Consider the following 20,135-nt stretch of genomic DNA (forward strand, 5'->3'; position numbering starts at 1 on the left):
TTTATAAGCAAAGGGGCACATTCTGCTGATCCGGTCCACCGTCACAGCACGGGAAAGGCAAAGCATTTGTTTGGAGACAGATCTCAGTAATTGGTGATTGGAGTGTCTTCACTCCTTCGGTCGGAACTGAGGCTTTCCACAAAAAAGCAATTAGTTTCTTGAAGGGATCCAGATAAGCCACACAGCACAGATGTTATTTCAAGCTGAAAATATTTGAGTTTCTGAAGGCCCTTTTCAACCAAAAAGTTGGGCTTCCAGAACAACTTGCTTGTCATAAATTCCCATCCCTGAAGCAACTCTAATCTTCCCTGAGACAAAACATCGGCATCACACCTGAACAGACATCATCACAAGAATATTCTATCTCCCCATTAAGGGCTCATTTATCTTTCTAAAAAGCCCTTTGTTTTTCCCAAGTGCCCTTTCTTCCCCTCCCATTTACCTATCAGGGTGGAATATAAGCCCCAAATTCTAAACACCCCTCTGAGTTACTCTTGGCTGAGCATTCTTTTGTATTCCCCTGTTGCACATGTAACTAAACTGTCTTTTCTCTTGTCAGTTTGATTCACAGGACCCCAAATACCACACTGATGAGGGCACGAGGACAAGTCTTCTCTGACATTCACAGCTACAAAACACATTGCTCGCACCCCACACCCCATCATCATTGCAGGAATGGAACCCAATTAGACACACTGAGCCTCAGTTAATCTCACATCAAGCAAAAGCTAAATTAAAAACAAGTCAGAGATTATAATATAAATTCAAAATCCCTCTATGCCCCAGTCACAGTTCTCAGAGGTGAAGTCTCCCTGTAGCCTTGGTTTGTTTGCATTTAGGAATAAAAGAATAAAAAAGCTCAAGATCTACTGAAATGTACTCTTTGGTCACAAGAACAACTCACATGGGATATCTAGGATCCTAGGACCCTTCCCTTTAAGCCTCACTCAACTTGTTTTCTGGCTCCCTCCAACACCCTGAAATAATTGTACAATCCCTGCACTAAGTCAGTCTATCATTAGACTATTAGGTATCCTAGAATCATCTTAGGTCATCTAAGATGTGAACTCACCTAGAGTGAGTCTCAAATAATCAGTAGTGAAGGATCAGTGCTTTATTTTTTTAATTTGCAATTCTTTGGAACCTGATGCTTTTGTAAAATAACATGAAAAAAATACTAGAAAAGGGTTCATGTGTGCCCTTGGATACTATAGCAATGTTTGCTTTCCATTTCTAGACTCATCTCAGTTTGTGAACCGTCGGTGGGCCATGCTTTGAGCAGCTGCTATCCATTCCATTGATTCTCAGTTGAGAAGAAGATAGGGGGCAATATCTCATGCCCACCATCAACCCTGGGAAATTCTAGTATATATCCTTTCCCCATATAGTGATTGATTGATTACCTCTGAGATCTACTGTTACTGGTATAAGTAGAAAAAAAAAGTTGAGAATCATCAGTCGAGTCTAAACTTTTAAAGATGGGGAAGCTAGCTAGTTTTTGGAATCCTATGATGTTAAAAATATTTGTTCTTAAACAAACTGATCTTACTGCTGGATGACCTTGCCACTGCACTTTACCTTGCTATCTTTGGATTATCTTAATGAAATAGTCACTGCTCAGTTGTAGCTCCCTGGTTAAGCTCTGCTATTGTCATCATTAGGCCCAGGGCAAATGGCTGTTTCCTAGCAGTTTATATCAGCACTCTACTGGATAAAGTTCTGAAGAAGGAAAAAAGGACAAATTGGTAGAATCTGCCTCTGAATAGATTATAGGATCATAGACTTAGTTGTTTTAACTCTACCATAGAAAAATATTCCAAAAGAAGCAACCAGATTCAGAAAAATCATAAGCTATTATGGCTCCCACTGGTAATGAAGTAAGGATGAGACAATCAGAGAACATTCCAGTCCCTGAGCTATGGTTCAGCTATTCCTAAAGGGCTCCTTTCCTTTTATCATAGGGCTGAAAATTGCTTTTATGCATTTTTTTCATGAATATTCCCTTAGTTTTTTTACCCATGGCATTGCTATTCATCAGAAACACTCCAAAGGACAATCCGCTAGCATCTTCAAGACACAGGAAGAATGTCTGTGTACCATACAAGTTAGTCCCATCCTGCGGAAAGAAAATGAAAAATAAAAAATTTACCATCTAATAATCTAAACCCCAAATGGCTGGAAATGACTTAAGAAATCAGTGTTAATCATGTGAGTAATTGACAGGGACCTCCTGGTCAAAGAAGACACACATAAATCTTTAAAATATCAAGCCTACATTTAGTTGAGGTTAACCAAGTGAATTAGAGTTCTCTTATTGAATGAGCCAGTTATGACCATTTATCTAGTAGAAATGTGGGAGCCTATGATATCTGTTAAAAGGTGGGAGAACAAGAATTTCTAAGCTGTCGTTCAAAACATCTCTTCTCTCAAAGAGGCTTAACCTAACCCCATCTGCAAAAGCTCCATCAAGCCTTAATGTGAAGCAAGCATCTTTCTAATGAGCAACTAGGTGGAGCTCTACTCAAGATAGCTGGTCGTCTTGGCTTTAGAATAGTAGACTTCAGAACTTAAGCTGATTTTCTAAGACTTTAGAATAGTAGTTCTCAACCTGAGCTGCAACCTAGCTCGGTTAAAACAGAGTTTCTGGTGGTGGAACAGGCACTGACAGTTTGTTAAATCTCTCCAGGTGGTTCCAGTGCATAGTCACGCTTGAAATCACTGCCCTAGAAAAGCAGACCTCAAAGTTTGGTGTGCATAGAAACCGCACATGGGGGCCCCTGGGTGGCTCAGTCAGTTAAGCATTCAACCTCAGCTCAGGTCACAATATCACAGTTCGAGCCCCACATTGGGCTCTCTCCTGACAGCTCAGATCCTGGATCCTGCTTCAGATTCTAGGTCTCCCCCTCTCTCTGCCCCTCCCCTGTTTGGGCTCTCTCTCTCTCCCTCTTACTCTCAAAAATAAACGCAGAAAAATTTTAAAAGGCAATAAATTATATATGAATCATAGTTAAATGCAGATTCTTTTTTTTTTTTAGAGAGAGAGAGAGAGTGCACATGCAGGAGCAGGAGAGGGGCAGAAGGAGAGAGGGAGAGAGAAAATCCAAAGCAGGCTCCACATGGGGCTCAATCCCATAACTCAGGGATCATGACCTGAGCCTACATCAAGAGTCAGACACTCGGCCAGCTGAGCCACCAGGTGCCCCTCAATGCAGATTCTAATTCGATAGATGGAAGAGGGAGCTGAGAGCCCACATTTCGCACATGGTGATGCCCGTTTGAGTGCAAGGAGCTGAGGCTCTTTATCAGATAACCGTCACCAGCCATTCACAGGTTAGCTGCTTTGACTCATCACCTTTTCTGTCTTTCTGAAAGGCATATGGTAGAATAAGGGGCTTTCCATTAGACTGGCCAGGGATGAAATCCTATCTCTGTTACCTCAAACTTTTTTTAAACATTGGGCAATTTCTGAGCCTCAGTTTCTCACCTTTTAAATGGAGTAAATTATACTTTTTTTTTTTGAGTTCTTTTGGTAAATAGAGAGGCTATATAACAAGAATCACTTAATCAATCATTCCGATGATCTCCTTTATCCTTCTAGAGACTCTGGCATATAAATTCCTTTAACTCTTATCATAACACTATGAGGGAAGTATATTCCCCACATCTTATAGATAAGAAACTGAGGACACATAGAGGTAACGCCCAGAACTACATAACTGGTGGGTGGCAGAGTCAAAATTCAAACCTCACCAGCCTCACCCTAGAATCTCACTCAGCTATTATTCTGTACTGCTAGGAGAGACTGTCAAGAATGAGGCTATGACCTTCAGTGCAGAGGGGCCCGTCTTGAGAGCTTACCCCGTTGGGGGTTGTGTCCCTGGCAAACAGGGGCCAGGTCTTCCAGTTCATATCATGCCGGTACTGTCGGTGCACATGTTCTCCCAGACCATACACGTTAGCACTGGGCAGTCGGGTGGAGAACTGCAGGAACTGATCAGCAAACAGGAGGGGTCCGATGCTGGAGTCCAACCTAGATGCCAGTGCAGAATGCAGGGGTAGGTGGGCAAGCGGAGTGGACAGAACACGACCTCTTAGAAAAGTGTCCTTTACATTTTGATGACTCAATATCCCCCATTTTACTGACCCCATTTGCCCTTCTGTGATGTTTTTCCATAGATACCAAGAGATCAGGACTTCCTTTTCCCTTAGACACCCTACAGCATGACGAAAATACTGTTCTTACACTATAATAGATGTTCCGTAAATAGTTACTGGTAGACATGTGGTTAGAAGGATGGAGGAAAGGGGAAAATAAAGAGGAAAAAATGATCACACAGTAGGAAAAATGGAAAAAAGGACACTGCCCAGTGCTTGGCCTACAATAAATGCTTAGTAATAACCACACAATAAGAAAAGAAGGAGGAGGAGGAGGAAGAGGAGGAAGAGGAAGAGGAGGAGGAGGGGGAGGAAAGAGAAAGGCAGATAAAAGTATACATTTGGAGAGAGTCTGTTTACCAACAGTGGGCTCACAACCTTCAGGAATATGAAACCCTGAATTTCAACCCTTCCTCAGGCTTGCAAACCTCCCTCTCCCATGTCCTTCCTATTCTGATCCCCAGAAGGTTTTCCAAACATACAGAACACGATTATTGCTTCTTCTGATCACTCTGATGCTAAATGGCTGCTTGGAGACATCAACTTCATAGGTCAAAGGGGAAGCGGCATTTCCTTTGAAGGGTTGCACGTGTTCGTGGGGCACTTCGTACCTGTCCTTGCTCTGGTCAGTTAACTGCCCAGAGACATGAAGGGAAAGAAAGTCAAAATGGAAACTTCTCAGTAATTCCAAGATAGAAACCTCCCTACAAACAGCAATGCTCCCCAATGTCTATGCTCATGGTACTGAATTCAGGCACTGATCCAAATGGCATTATGTCTGAGGTAGATTACCAAGGTCAAATGGTTAACACTTGGACAGAAGTCTTTTGGTAGAAATATACATTGTAAGTCTACAGGGAAGGACTGTCTCTAGAGTTTTCATAACTGTGATAATTCTTTTCACTTTCCCTCCTGATTACATGTCACATGGTACCAAGGACACATAGATGAAAGCCAAGTTTAACCAGCTGACTCTCTAAAATATATTCAGGAGGTGATCACACTGAAGGTAATGTAGGTACTAGGTAAGAATAATGCCAGTAGAGAGAATTACCTCCGTCAACAACATTGCCTATATTGTAGTAACTGTAGCCATCGGATAGGCAACAAGAACATTTCAAAAACATGTTGAAAGAATAAAGAAGTCACAACCTTAAAGTGGAAACGGTTGGCTGTCTGGTATTCTGCTGTGAGAAGGACACTGTTGACATCATTTCCAAATATGGATGGAGAAGGCAACCTTTTCAACTGGGCTGTGAATCCTAGTATGCAGAGGGGAAAAGGTTTACATGGCTGGCTGTGTAGACTAGCAAATGGTAGCCATTAAAAATTAAGCTTTATGTCAAATGGACTGTCAGCCTTTTTTTCTCAAAAGAAGGGAAGAGAGAGATATATCCCTGTCATGCACACATACTACCTTGGGCCAGACTGTGAAGCTAGGTACTGTCGCTTCCCCCAAAATCCATCTTGAAATCTGCCCCCTCACTAAGGCCTAATTCTCATTCAATCAGTCCATCAGTCATTCTGTGTTAATCACATGCCCTTTACACACTTAGCCCTCGATTTACATACATATATGTATATACACGTGTATATACATATATATATAAATATATGTTCTGTTCATTCTCAGTTGTTCTCACATTACATTACAGATGATCATATACACTGATGCCATCTCCCAGGTTCTGTGATAAGGCAGGTGAGAACTGAGCCCTTGTTAGAAAAGGCCATCAGGCCAAAAGCCTTGGAGGGGCAGTGTTCCCCTTCCTATATGCTAAGAGTCTCCCTGAAGTAGTCACCCTCTATTAACTTCCAGAATGTTTATTACTATCCTCTGCATTTTAGGGTGGGAGAAAGAAGAGATGTTTAGTTCATAAATACTGACATTGACTAGCTAACTTTCAAAAATGTGTATGAAATTGGAATTGTTTCCATATCAGTAAAATCACATTATATTAGAGTTGTAAGTAGTCTCAGAGGTTACTAAGTTCAAACCCCTCTCTCTAAAAATTAGAAAGTTGGGGGCATCTGGGTGGCTTAGTTGGCTAAGCGTCTGACTCTTGGTTTTAACTCAGCTCATGATGGTGTCAGGTCCCATGGTGGTGTCTGTACTGGCTGGCGCAGAGCCTGCTTGGGATTCTCCCTCCCTCTCTCAGCCCCTTCCCACTCGTGCTGTCTCTGTCTCTCTCAAAACAAACAAACAAACTTCAAAAGTTAGGACCAAAGAGGTTTGCACAAGGTGACCAAGCGACATAAAGGTAGAGCCAGGAATAGAACACGCCTCCTAACTTCCAAGAACGGTTTTTTTTCCTGAAGCCAAAATATTTCGCTCATGCATTAGAGCAGCACCCACCTTCTGTCACCTGTAGTTGGGGGGCTGTGTAGGGTGATACTCTGCATTCCACTAAGGTTTACTCTGCTGCAAACAGAGCCAACCTCCAGAGGATCTGGAACTCCTGCCTCATTGGCTGGCTTACCTGCATTTGTTTTCACAGGGTCACCCTCCATTTGATAACCATGGTTTTTAGAATAGTAGCACCAGGGCACATGTATGGGCCCCTGAGGTCGCCAGCAGCACCCACGCTGGTCACATGTGGCCTGAAATAAGAGATTAGTCAAGTAATTTGTAGAACATTATCACTTATAAATAAAATTTGAGCTTGTGATACCATTAGCCTCATCTTACAATGATATTTAGAGACATTATGCTATATCTCAATGCCCAACTTCTACTGAAGACTAACTCTTCTGGCCAATGCCCTTTCCTACCATTGTTATTATATAACAATATAGTGACCACAATGCAGTCCCATATCTGCCATCACAATAAAACTGATAAATTTATTAAAACATCCTAAACTACAATACAGGTATGTCACCAGTAACCCAAAATTACAAATGAAGCTTCATTTATATTGATTTTGGTTCTTTAGAAAAAGGGCCTTGCTTTATTCAGAAGCTTTGAGATCAAATCAGTTTTTCTTTTTCTTTTAAATACATCTATTATGTGTGTGTTATGTATATGTGATAGATAGATAGATAGATAGATAGATAGATAGATAGATAGATAGATAGATGATAGAAATCTCTCAACTTTCCTCAAGGTAGAAAGTAATTATTTCTTGAAACCCAAATACAGTCTAATTTTTAGTTATGAAAGGTGCTCACCTTATACCACAGTTAAAGACAGAATCCAGTGGAGACTAAAATGAATAAAATCCCTTTCTCACATCAACTAATTTATTTGGGAGAAGCAACCAGGTTAACTATTTAAAAAAAAAGGACAAAGAAGCCTCTTCCTCCTGAGTGTGAACTAGACCTAGTGACTTGTAACGAGTAGAGTAACACAAAAATAATGGGAGATTGCTGCTAACGTTCGATTACAGAAAGATGATGTCTCCTGGCCTCCTCACTCTCTTTCCCTTGCTCTACTGCAGCCCTCGCTCTGGGGAGCTGCGTCGTACTGCGGATAGAATCACGGGCAGGGAACTAAGGGAGGTCTCTGGCCAGGGGCCTCCTAGGAACTGAGGCTCTCAGCCAGCAATACTGGAGGATCTCAATCCTGCCAACAATCACATGAATGAGCCTGGAAGGTATCACGCCATAGTCCAGGCAGACACCTTGATTGCAGGCTTCTAAACGACTCTGAGCCAAAAGCACCCAGCTATATCAAAGTCAGATTTGTGACCATAAAAAAAAAAAACTGTGAGAAAAGAATCTTTTCCTGTTAAGCCATTCAATGTCGGGATAATGCCATGACACAATAAATAACTAACACATCCCACTACATAGATTTTATGGATGAGGAACCTGACACAGACAGAGGTCCACAGAGGTCAGGTGAGCTGCCAAAGTTTACTTAGTTAGCTTTTGAAAAGGCAAGACCAAAACTTAGTTCTCTTGTATCCATTGCCTATTTTCTAGACTCCGGGTTGAGTTTCTGTTAAGCACATTTCCAGGAGGACATGGCCATACTTTGCAAATGATAAGACAAAAAGCAATTCCTTACATATATGAACAGTTGGATCTAATCACATGCTTATTTTTTTAGGTTTATTTTTTATTTTTGAGAGACAGAAAGAGACAGCATGGGGGAGAGGCACAGAGAGGGAGACGGAGGATCTGAAGCGGGTTCTGAGCTTACCATAGAGAGCCCAATTCGGAGCTTGAACCCACGAACTGAGAGATCATGACCTGAACAGAAGTCAGATGCTTAACCAACTGAGCCACCCAGGGGCCCCCATGCTTATTTAAATGCAGATACCAATTAAGGAAGGGAAAACTGTGTCCGGAAGCAGACCATATGCTCTGGGATCAGGTTTCACAGCAAACCCAACTTCAATCAGCAGTTTTTGTTTCTTCCTTTCCACGTCCACTCAGATGAAGCCTGAATGCATCAGGGAAAGAGAAAGTGCTGGAAAGGGTGTTAAACCAAATGGTTTTTGCCTGCTTCCCAGCGCTTAATAATGTCTTCAATGAACTGGAAAGGGTAAAGATCAAAGAATGGCTGCAGCAGCCAGAAAAGTGAATCGTCTCTGTTGGCCAACTTGAAAACAGCAGTCCCTGCAGTGGAAGCAAGCAGTCACGGGAAGTGGAAAGAGAAGCCTGGTGCACACAAATAAGAGAGTAAAAAGGATGTGAAACCTAGGAAGACAGTTGTAGACAGAAGCTATGAAAAATGATGACGTGAATAGGATTGAAGGAGCTGAAATAAGATTAGACCCAACACACAAATGTCCCTTTAAGTTGGATGTGAGAATTTAAAGTTAAGAGGAGCTACTGAAATAATATAACCCACGTAACCTCCAATACAGTATTGAAAACTCAGGGGGATCAGGAGGTATAGCTCAGGGGCAGAGCATTTGACTGAAAACTCAGGGGGAAAAATTCTCAGTGCAAAAAATAAGGAAAGAAGACATGCAGAAGGGGATGGGGTGGGGAACGGGTAGGGAGCAGGACATAAAGATAGAACATAAAACACAAAATAAGACCTTAGGAAAAAATGTGTTATGCCAAGTATCATGTGTTTTAAAAAACTTAATTTAAAAGACAAAGATATATTAAATTTACAGAAATACATTTAACTATAACTGCTTAGAAATCAATTCAGCTGAAATGCCACACCTAAGATTTAAGCTCACAAAAGTACGCAAAAGAGGAAGAAATAGGTTATGTGAGTAGGATGCTAACCAAAGGCTAGTGTCACTGTAGCAACGCCTGACAAATAGGCCTCAAGTAAAATTGCACTAGTAGGGAGACAGAGTCACTACATAATGACAAAAGGCTCAAAGCTCCAGGAGGATATGACGTCAAAAACGTGACATGCACTGAAGGAAAAAAGACACACATATTTACAGAAAAGTTTTAAAGAATCTTATGAGGCAAAACTGAAGAAGATACTACTAAATGGAACATTTTTAAAGAGCTCCCTCAGTAGTTAATGGACAAAGTACACAAAAATATGAAGATGTCTCCACTTATTTTACCTTTTACATGATGGGTATGTGAAGGCTCCCACACCAACACAGAGAAGTGAAGTGGGGTTGGAGGTGGTGACAACACTGTGTGAGAGCTGACCAAGCTCTGCTCTACCCAAGTCCTAACAGAGGTCTTCCCAACCCCCATGTTTCTAAAAAATTAGAAGAATGAGAGAATGGAGCGCCTGGGTGGCTCCGTCAGTTAAGCGTCCACTTTGGCTCAGGTCATGATCTCACAGTTTGAGTTTGAGCCTTACCTCAGGCTCGCTGCTGTCAGCACAGAACTTGCACTTCAGATCCTCTGTGCCCCCTCTCTCTCTGCTCCTTCCCCCAAAAGATAATTAAACATAAAGAAGTCTTAAAAAAAAAAAAAAAGTGAGAGAATTTGTTATACCAAAATGAGAAGCAAAAGTAAAAGGAAACCTAGAGCCCAGTCTTATCCACAAACATAAATGCACAAACCTTAAAGAAAACGGACACACAGCACTCACAACAGAACTGAGCAATGTATTCAGTCATGACCAAGCAGTGATACTTCTGAAATACATGGATCTTTTGATATTAGAAATCCCACTTTCACCACAATAACTTATTAAAGGAAGTACAGCTTATAGTCATTTAAATTCACCACGTATTCGTGATAAAATTCTCAGCAAACTGGAATAAAAAGTAACTTCCTCAGTTGGAGGATGGGTATCTACCAGAAAACTACAGTAAGCATGTTACTGAATGGGGAAATGTCAGAAATAGTCCCTTTAAAATAAAGTAAAAAATACCAGGTGACCCATGTTTATGACTTCTTAGAAGTATTTTGAAGGTCTCAAAAACATAATATACCAAGAAAAAAATAAACAATTTGTAAGAGTAAAAAGAATAAAGCCAAGGGGCGCCTGGGCGGCTCAGTCAATTAAGCACCCGACTTTGGCTCAGATCATGATCTCACAGTTCGTGGTTTCAAGCCCCACACTGGGCTCTGTGCTGACAGCTCAGGGCCTGGAGCCTGCTGCAGATTCTGTGTCTCCTTCTCTCTGCCCCTCCCCTGCTCATGCTCTGTCTCTCTCTCTCTCCCTCTGTCTCTCAAAAATAAATAAAAGTAAAAGTTTTAAAAAAGAATAAAGCCAAATTATCATTATTTCCAGACATAATACTGACTCGGTAGAAATCCAAGAAGATTTAAAGAAACAAATTTATAATGTAGTTATTATTATATCAGAACCTTTATTTTCTTCTTAAAGTTGGAACTTTTTCCAAATGAATGGGAAAAAGGTCAGAGTTTCCACTACCAAGATGCGGAGGCTAGAGGAAGAGGTTTTGGTGTATGTGTAGACCAGAAATTCAGTTGTGACATGTCTGTTTTGAAATATCTTTTAGATGTCCAAGTGGAAATGCTGAGCTGGAAACTGCACGTATCAATGTGGAATTCAGGGAAGTGATTTAGGCTGGGGACATAAACGGGGGTACGTAAACACGTGGGAGCTGCCATTCTAGGAGAACATGACATTGGATAAAATCATCATAGATTGCATACAGATAGAGAAGAGATGTGGCAACATTTAGAGGTCCAAGAAAAGGACGAGTCAGTAAAGGAGACTGAGAAAAGAAGTGGCTGTTAGTTTACCCACAAAGAACATGTGACCTGCTGGGGAGAGAGGGTGCTCACCCAGAACTGGCCCTTGGACTTAACTGCGGCAGCAGCAGCAGCTACAATTGCGAAGATGACAACAGGGAGCTCAGAATTCTCCTGCTCAGGTTTAAGCTACGCACACTTCAGCTCTTTGTGGATTACCCATGTTGGCTCCAGCTACGCGGTTTACAAGTTATCGGCTTCTGTGGAGAGACTATCTAGGCTTATTAAATGGGTAGTCAGTAACAATTGAAGGATTGTCTTATTTTAAAATTTTTTAAATTTTTATTTTTGAGAGAGAAAGAATACGAGAGGGGGAGAGGGATAGAGGGAGAGAGATAAGCAGGCTTCACGTTCAGCACAGAGCCAGAAGCGGGGCTTGATCTCACGACCCTGGAATCATGAGCTGAACTGAAATCAAGAGCCAGATGCTCAACCTGCTGAGTCACCCAGGTGCCCAGGGGATTACCTTAGTAGATGAGAAAAAATTTGGGGGTGGGGGGAGAAAAACACATTCAAAGTTAAAGTTGAATACAAATTTCATTATTATATCTGTCTTATATCCCAGACTGATGAAAATGTATTTGTTAGAACTACAATTCTACATTCCAGTAAAATACATAATATAAATGAATATTCCTTTAGAGCATTCAGAATGCCTTCAGTACCTTCTTGTCTCCTGCTGATAGGCTAATAATGATAAAATTTATAAAGTTATAATCTTATTGCAGTAGAACATATCTGCAATATATATGATAAAGACAAGAATTAGAATCCAGAATAACACAAACAAGAAACTTGTACAATTAGAAGGGACAAAGAAAAGCATTTCCACATAAAACTGGACAAAAGACAGAAAGAAGAAATTCATAGAAAAGAAATAACTGAAAGATGTCCACTCTCACTGGCGTTCAGGAGAATTGTCACTAAACCACATTGAGGTACTATTTGATAGTGTTCTAAATGCCACACAGTATCAGGGAAATGATAGTGAGAAATTAGCACAATCACTTTAGGGATCAGTTTGGCAATGTCTAGCAAACTTTAATATGTGTATCCAAAGTCACACATATACAAGTAAAAAATGTATAAGAATATTCACAATAACGTTGCAATTCTAAGATATTGGAGGGAATCTACACTTGTATTAACCAGAGAAAGGAAGATATTGACACAGTATTTCATAGTGAGCATAAATGAACTAGAGATACATACCAACATAGGTAAATGTCACAATGTTAAGTGAAAAAAATTGCAAAAAAAAGTATTTTGTTTATGGGTCATATATTTATTTTTTTGGTAAGTATCTATATGTAGGAAAGGTACAGAGAAATGCCTGATAAATACAACTTCAGAAATGTAATTATCTCTGGGGCACCTGGGCGGCAGGGCGGAGCCTGCTTGGGATTCTCTCTCTCTCTCTCTCTCTCTCTCTCTCTCTCTCTCTCTCTCTCTCTCTCTCTACCCTTCCCCTACTTGCTCTCTACCTCTCAAAATAAATAAATAAACTTTAAAAAGAAAACAAATGTGCTCATCTCTAAAGAGAATAGAGAAGACAGCAGGGGTAGGTGCACAGAGGATTTCCTCTCTACTGGTAATATTTTATTTCTTAACTAGATAGTGGTTTTATATTCTTATACATCTTAAAAACGTATTAATACTTCTTTCAGAGAAGTTAAGCATTATCAAAAAAGGATCAACAATAAAGTGAAAGTAACTAAGAAATGCCCATTTTTTAAATTTCTCCCTTTTTTTGAGTCCCAAATTCATTACTATTTTCAAAGCTTCCATATATCAGATTATCAAAAAGTTTATAGCCACCATGCCTAAAAAATATGAAAAGATGATCTGAAAACACCCCATACTTTCACCAGAGTCCCTTCTGACATAATAACCTGAAGGACAGCTGGAAAATGAACAACTCGCCCCTTTGGGTCAGGTACATCTTACACAACTCTCAAACTGTGGCCCGTGTCCGAGTGGCCTGGGAAATTTGGTAAGAGCACGAAAGTCCAGGCCCTACCCTAGTTCACTGAGGCTGGGCTCTGGCAGTCTTTTTTTAATATCTTCTCTGACTTTTTAAAACATTTATTCATTTTGAGAGAGAGAGGGAGAAAGCATGGGAGGGGCAAAGAGAGAGAGAGAGAAATTGATTCCCAAGCAGGGTCCACACTGTTAGCACACAGCCTGATGCGGGGCTTGAACTCACGAACCATGAATCATGACCTGAGCAGAAATCAAGAGTTGCACGCTTAACCAATTGAGCCACCGAGGCGCCCCTCTGGCTGTCTTTATTAGCTCCCTTCTCCATCCCACCCGAGGTGACTCTGATACAGACCAATGTTTCAGGACTATTGTTCTAGAGCAGTAATTGTTCATCTTAGCTATACATTCGAATCACCTGGCAAATATTTTAAAAGAGCATGACTGGGCTCCCCTCTAGGAGAATGAAGACAGACTCTCTGGATGGAGCCTGGACATGAGTGTCTTTTAAAAGCTGTCCACGTGACTGTGATTCTAACGTGCAGCCCAAGCTCAGAATGACTGCTTTAAAAAATCATGACATGTACAAATCATGACATGTACAATTCAGGCAGAAAAGAGCAGCAAACAGGGAGTAGTAAGATGAAAAATGCAGACCACTGAGGATAATCCATAGCTCACTACTGGTATAGGAAAAAAGAAAAGACTCCAAACTTTTGTGGCACTCATACCCTACATAGTGAAATGTGTATGCCAAAGAAGAAATCAGTTATTGACCAGAAACTTCCCCAGAAGTAATTCCACGTGTCTTCCTACAACGTGAGTTGAAAATAAGTTACTGATAGGATTACACGTGCCTTGGAACTCATGAGTCATTAGGTTATTAGGAAGCAGCAGATCTAAATATAGAAAAAAAATCAGGACCTCAGCAACTATAGCATTCAGGAAAGGACGGAGGCAAAGTTGCAAGGGTAAATGCAAACAGGTGCAAAGGAAGGCTCCCAGGCCTAGTGAAAGTCAGCAGCACCTGGCACTGGGGGAAACGGGATGGGCTCCCTTCTGGTCTGCTCTGGGCCTCGCTTGCCTGGCCTGCCAGCCGCCCTACCCCCCGTGCTGGCTCCTCTAACCCAGTGCTGCCCCACCCTGCTCAGCCACACCATCCGGGGCCCTCCACAGACAGCCTTTACACTTGGTAAGACCCACTCTGAGCAAAAGAAGCATTTCTGTGCTGCTGTTTAGAATGGCTGCAAGTTCTCTGATACACCTCCCATCGAGGCGGTGTGTGTGCTGGCGGGGAGCGGGGGGCGGTCTTTGCCCTGGCCCTTTGCCTTTGCCTCTGCCTGAGGTGAGCAGCAGAGCGCAGCAGAACCGATGCTGTGTGGACTCAGGGCCTCGCCTCGGGAGGACTGGCAGCTTTGCTTCTGTCACTCTGGTCAGTCGTGTAAGGAGAACAACTACCCTCCTGGGAAAGAGCACCGAGATGGCGAGGGAGATCCTGAGACCACACGCCAGAGAGGGGGCCCAGGGGGGTTAGCACTGTAGCCGTCTTCACCAACGTGCAGAGCATGTGCGTGAAGACATCTTGGATCCTTCAGACCAGATGAGCCACCAACTTTACACCCCCAGGTAAGCCCGGTCCGGGCCATGTGGAACAGGAGAATCATCCGGCCCAACCCCTGCCCAAATCTCTGACCCGTAAGATCATGAGATAGAGCACAATGAGTGTTGTTTTAAGCCACTAATTCTGGGGTAGCTCACTTTGCAGGAGTAGATAAATGGAAGGGCTGTGCTCTAAGGATGTGGGACACTTGGAGCCATTTTAGCCAGGCTCGTGTTTAGCCCCGCGCAGAGGGAATGGAGGGTAGGTAGGAAGGAGCAGAGCTCCCGGCTTCTCAGCCCTTCCCACAAGAGCTGCATCACCGGCCTTCGGGGATCCCAAAAACGTTGGATACACTCATTAAAATACAACAGATTCCATATCCAAACATAAGTACATTTTTAAAGTATCTGGTTTTGTTATTTTTTCTGTCCTCTATTGTTACAGGTAACAAAGGCTTTACTCTCTATAAGGCCAGTGATTTTGTGAACAAAAAGAACCAGAGTCTCAGTACAAGGGCAATGAGTAAAATAAGGAAGAATACGCCTTTTTCAGAGAGTGGCAGCAATCTTAGCAGTTAAAAAAGCACTTAATGATATAGGAGTTCCAAATCACCTTCTATTCATCAAAAAATTACCTATTTTTATAGTCAGGACATTTGGACAAATGAATGAATGAGTAAAATTAATCTTAGTGAAATGTAATTACGATTACAGACTATTCTATAATGCATGTATTTTGCGTCAGGTTTTATAAGTTAACTTTGGCACTTCCTTCCATCCCAAAGTGAAGTCTGAGAGCATACACTTGCTTTTTCTTTAAAAGAATTTTAAGTTTATTTATGTATTTTGAAAGAGAGAGCAGGGGTGGGGCAGAAAGAGAGGGACAGGGAGAATCCCAAGGAGGCTCTGCGTTGTTAGCACAGAGCCCAATATGGGGCTTGAACTCATGAGATCATGACCTGAGCTCAAACCAAGAGCTGGACTCTTTCTTTTTAAAAATTTTTAATGTTTACTTATATTTGAGGAAGAGAGAGAGAGACAGAGCATGAATGGGAGAGGGACAGAGAGAGATGGATACAGAATCTGAGCAGGCTCAGTCTCTGAGCTGTCAGCACAGAGCCCAATGCAGGGCTCAAACTCACCAGCCATGAGATCATGACCTCAGCTGAAATCAGAAGCTTAACCGACAGAGCCTCCCAGGTACCCCCAACAGCACAGACTTTCAAACAGACATGACACCTCTGCAGTTCCCAAGATCCAGACTCTCTAGTCCCCTGAGTCATACCCCCGTGTATGTTCTGAAGAACATCTGCCAGTACTTTACAGGTTACTGTTCTAAAGTCTTGGGAGGACAGTTCCTGGTACATGCTCAGTAGCATCTGTTTACTGGATAACTTTACCTAAGCGCACTGCCTCATGTCACCGACAGAAAATTTGATAGTCTGCAAGGAAACGAGACTTCGTGAGCAAGTCAGTTTTTCAAGCCAGAATTAGAGCCTGGTATGGGTATGCTGCTGCCCAGAGGGCATACTACCAATTCAAGGCATAAAGCAGAACCTTGGGTCTGTATGCAGGACCTGACAGCTCACCACTCTTCCCAGAGCCACATAATGGCTCGTATCTAATGTTGTGTAAACACAGAGTGATTTTGAAGGCGGAGACCCTTAACAACCTTCATAAAATGCAATTTACTTGCTGATATATCATAAAATTTGATCCATTAAACACTTACTGATAATAAAATGGAATTCTCAAAAATATGTCACAAGCCAATAAGTCAATAATAAATAGATAATTACCAAGAATGTTTGCTATAAAATATGACAAAGTTTCTGAATGAGAAATATGGTAACTTCTCAAATATCATCATAAAGATTAAAATTAGCACTACTGTTCTCCACAGAAAAGACTTAATTGTAAATCTTACATTATATACATTATATACATTAGTTAGGGCATGCAGTTTATTTTAAGTATGTAAACGTGCTCTCTCATGTTTATACAGTACATTCTAACCCGATCAATGAGTTTAAAATTATTATCTACTATCTCTTTCCTGAGCTGGGAATCAGAAATTGACTAAATCTTTCTGCTCCCTGCCATCAGTGGGATCTTTCAACTCCGGGGTTTGGAGTGAGAGGTTCTGGGATTGTGGGTAAAAAACTTCACAAGGAAGGAGGAAGAGATATGCTCTTTCAGAATGGATAGATTTCAGTTAAGTATAGAAAGCTATTGCTAAAATCTGCGTGGGAGAATGGTGTATGTGCAGCTTTAGAGGCACAAAGGTTGGTTAAATAAGGTCATAGATGATGGACCAAAGTGTCTGAACTTAACACAATAAACAGTAATGGATGCTGTAAGCCCTCAACTTAGGTAGCAATATAATGAAAGTAGGATGCTGAGGAGGGCGGTTTCAATCCACACGTAATGGAACAGGTGGGAGAGAAACAGAATTCAGAAGAGGCACTGGGAGGGGTGCCTGGGTGGCTCAGAGCATCTGACTCTTGCTTGGCTCAGATTATGATCTCAGGGTTTAATGGGTTCAAGCCCTGCATGGGGCTCTGTGCTGGCAGCTCTTTCCCTCTCCCTCCGCCCCTCCCCCACTCATGCTATCTGCCTCAAAATAAATAAATAAATAAATGATCAACTTTAAAAAAAGAAGAAGAAAAGCTGCTGGGAGTCTGCAGAAGTAATCCACACATGACATGGTGGTGGTCTAGTGTGGCCACGGTGAGAATGGAAATAAAATATATGAAATACTGGCCAAAGGGCTTAAAGAAAAGAGCCAGGCAAAATTTCTGCTGTGCCTGCCTCTGAGACAAGCTAACAGAAGTAGGAACAGAATCTGATGGTTGAGGAAGGAAAGCAGATTTGGTGAGGAGTGATGAGTTCAGGCAAGGTGATCAAGAAACCCCAAGTAAGATGCCCTGCAGTCAGCTGCAAGCCTGGAACTAAAGATCAGGCTAGAGATTTTAATAACTGAGCCATCCTTTTTTGGTTTTTTTCCCCCTCTTAGTCTCATGGATGGGTCTCCTAGAGCTCATTCTCTCCCAAAATGTCTCCCAAGAGTACTCCATGTGGTTTCACCAATAGATTCACAGGATTCCCTCTCATTATTGGGAGTAAGAAACTAGGGGGTTGACAACAAAGAATCATCTGCAGGGAAATCCATACTGTTAGTTCTTTATAAGTAACCCTGGGGGAGAGAAAGAGCTAGGAGTGATAAAATGGTACAGCAATGGCCTCAACCCTGGAACATTCCCCTAGTCTGGTGTCATATTCATAATTTCATTCCTCCATCCAACCATATACTTCCCTTTCACGTGCACAATATATAAATACATGATTATCCATAGACGCAGTCTCTCAACAGCAGTCTGCAGCAGCACGTCAGAACCCAGGATACTTAACACATGCAACAAAATACCATAGATATACATTCTATGAAAAAAAAAAAAAAACAACCCAGACCCAAACCATTGAAAGTACTCCCAGAGCATTTATCTCTGGCTGAGCTAAAGAGGAACAGGCCAATGAATGAATGCCAAGGTCATGGATTAATTTGGTTGGGAACAATATATAGAAAAAGGCAAAGTTCACTTATAATCATGGTACCCCAGAATTTGTTAAAAGTTCTTATAATAAAATACCAAAGAACATTACTGAGGCAGTAATGACATCTGAAGTTCAAGAGCCAATGACAAGATGGGGTGTTGTAGGAGACGGAACAGACTTAGGAGGCATTCGTCTTCTAGGTGGGCTTCTGAGCAATGGGGCTCTGAACACAGTGTGACGGGGTCCTATGAATGGGTGTGGGTCAACTTTCTGTGAACCTACTGTGCCAAACATCCTGCGTAGGCCCAGCATATCTAGATCCCAACTTCTCCCTCCTATGGACAAAGCAGCACATTAATGGTCCTCTCTTATCCAGCTCTAATCTACCTTACATTATCTTCTCCCTGGCACCCACCCAATATCGTGGCCATATCGCACCATTCAATATGCTACATATGTGCCTCACAATTTCCTCTTCCATTACTTTGTTTACACACTTCTATCTTGAATTCACTTTGCTTTCCTCCCATATGTGTCAAAATCCTACTTATCTTTAATTGCATATTGTCATCTTCTCTTTTATATTAATCTCTTCTCTTCTGTATCATATTTCTTTTATATCTTATGACTTTTTGTTTTATATTCCAGTTATTTATTTACTTGGCTTCTCTCTTTGACCAAGAATATACGAAAAGAAAACTATTTCATTTAATTGAACTTATCACCGAAATGCTGAATTTTATGAGATTTGACCCCCTACCAGAATGCTCTGCCTCTTATTCTCCCTGATATCTTCTTTTTCCTTTATTCCTGCCTGTTGATTTTTTTTCTTTGTTTCTCATTACATGATTCCATTCAGCCTGAAGTGGTGGTTCCCAGCCACTGTAGATCACATCAAAACCCAACCTCCTCTGAGTTCCAAGGTCTTCGAAAATTTAAATCCACCTTTTCTGTTCAGCTTCATTTCTTCCTGTTCCCAGCAGGCAACTCTGTTCACTAATCCAAGAGAAGGCCAGGGTCATTTCAGTCAGGGCAAGATGCCAAGATGCAGGGGATTGAACACTATGATAGTCTTGGTAGGCTATGCCGGTCGAACTGGATTTGTTTCCTACCTTAGCAGGTTTGATGTCCAGGCTGCTGCCCTATGGCCCTGTGACAGCTGGTCACAACTCTGTGTTGTCCTGTCCAGGGGATTTCCTGAGCCTGAGCTATCTCCCAGATCGGATTTCTCACTTGCCTTCAACACAGCATCTGGACTTCCTGACTAGTTTTATTCTGTCACTCTGCTCCAATCTTAGGCATCTTCTCTAGGCCAAACTACTTATATGCCTCTGGTTCCCTTTTCTGCCTTAACTTCCCAGTCCCCCAGCCCCAGTCCATCACACCTTACGGGGGACCTCGTCTGTTCACTCTTTGCTGTGTTGCTTCTCATTGACTCAGCATCTATGCCCAGTCAGAACAGCAAAGGCTCAAGTTGTAACAATTCCCTCTTTCCACAGTTCCCGTGTCTATGACTTTGCCATATTATGAGCTGAACTATGTCCCTAGAAAAGACACATTGGAGTCCTAATCCTTAGTGCCTCATATTGTGACCTTATTTGGAAATAGGATTGTTGCAGAGGTAAGGAGTTAAGGTGAGGTCATACTGGCATAGGGTAAGCCCTTAATCCAATCTGCCAAGTATCCTTGTGGAAATGGGGAATTTGAACAAAGACACACACACAGGGAGAAGCCATGTG

General features: G+C 41.8%; 1 protein-coding gene across 3 annotated transcripts in view; it reads right to left on the reverse strand.

The window, feature by feature from the left end:
• Positions 1-20,135, reverse strand: part of LOC115277969 (maltase-glucoamylase, intestinal) — a 103,060-nt gene that overhangs the window by 61,801 nt on the left and 21,124 nt on the right. For all 3 annotated transcript variants that reach the window (XM_029922397.1, XM_029922391.1, XM_029922402.1), the window contains 5 exons: positions 6,636-6,756; positions 5,308-5,417; positions 4,638-4,789; positions 3,859-4,030; positions 2,017-2,116 (listed from right to left, as the gene is read on the reverse strand). In XM_029922397.1, coding sequence (XP_029778257.1) covers positions 2,017-2,116; positions 3,859-4,030; positions 4,638-4,789; positions 5,308-5,417; positions 6,636-6,756 — 655 coding nt within the window. The remainder of the gene's footprint in view (positions 1-2,016; positions 2,117-3,858; positions 4,031-4,637; positions 4,790-5,307; positions 5,418-6,635; positions 6,757-20,135) is intronic.

The sequence above is a fragment of the Suricata suricatta genome, chromosome 2 (assembly GCF_006229205.1).
Source record: "Suricata suricatta isolate VVHF042 chromosome 2, meerkat_22Aug2017_6uvM2_HiC, whole genome shotgun sequence".
In the NCBI taxonomy this organism is placed as follows: domain Eukaryota; kingdom Metazoa; phylum Chordata; class Mammalia; order Carnivora; family Herpestidae; genus Suricata; species Suricata suricatta.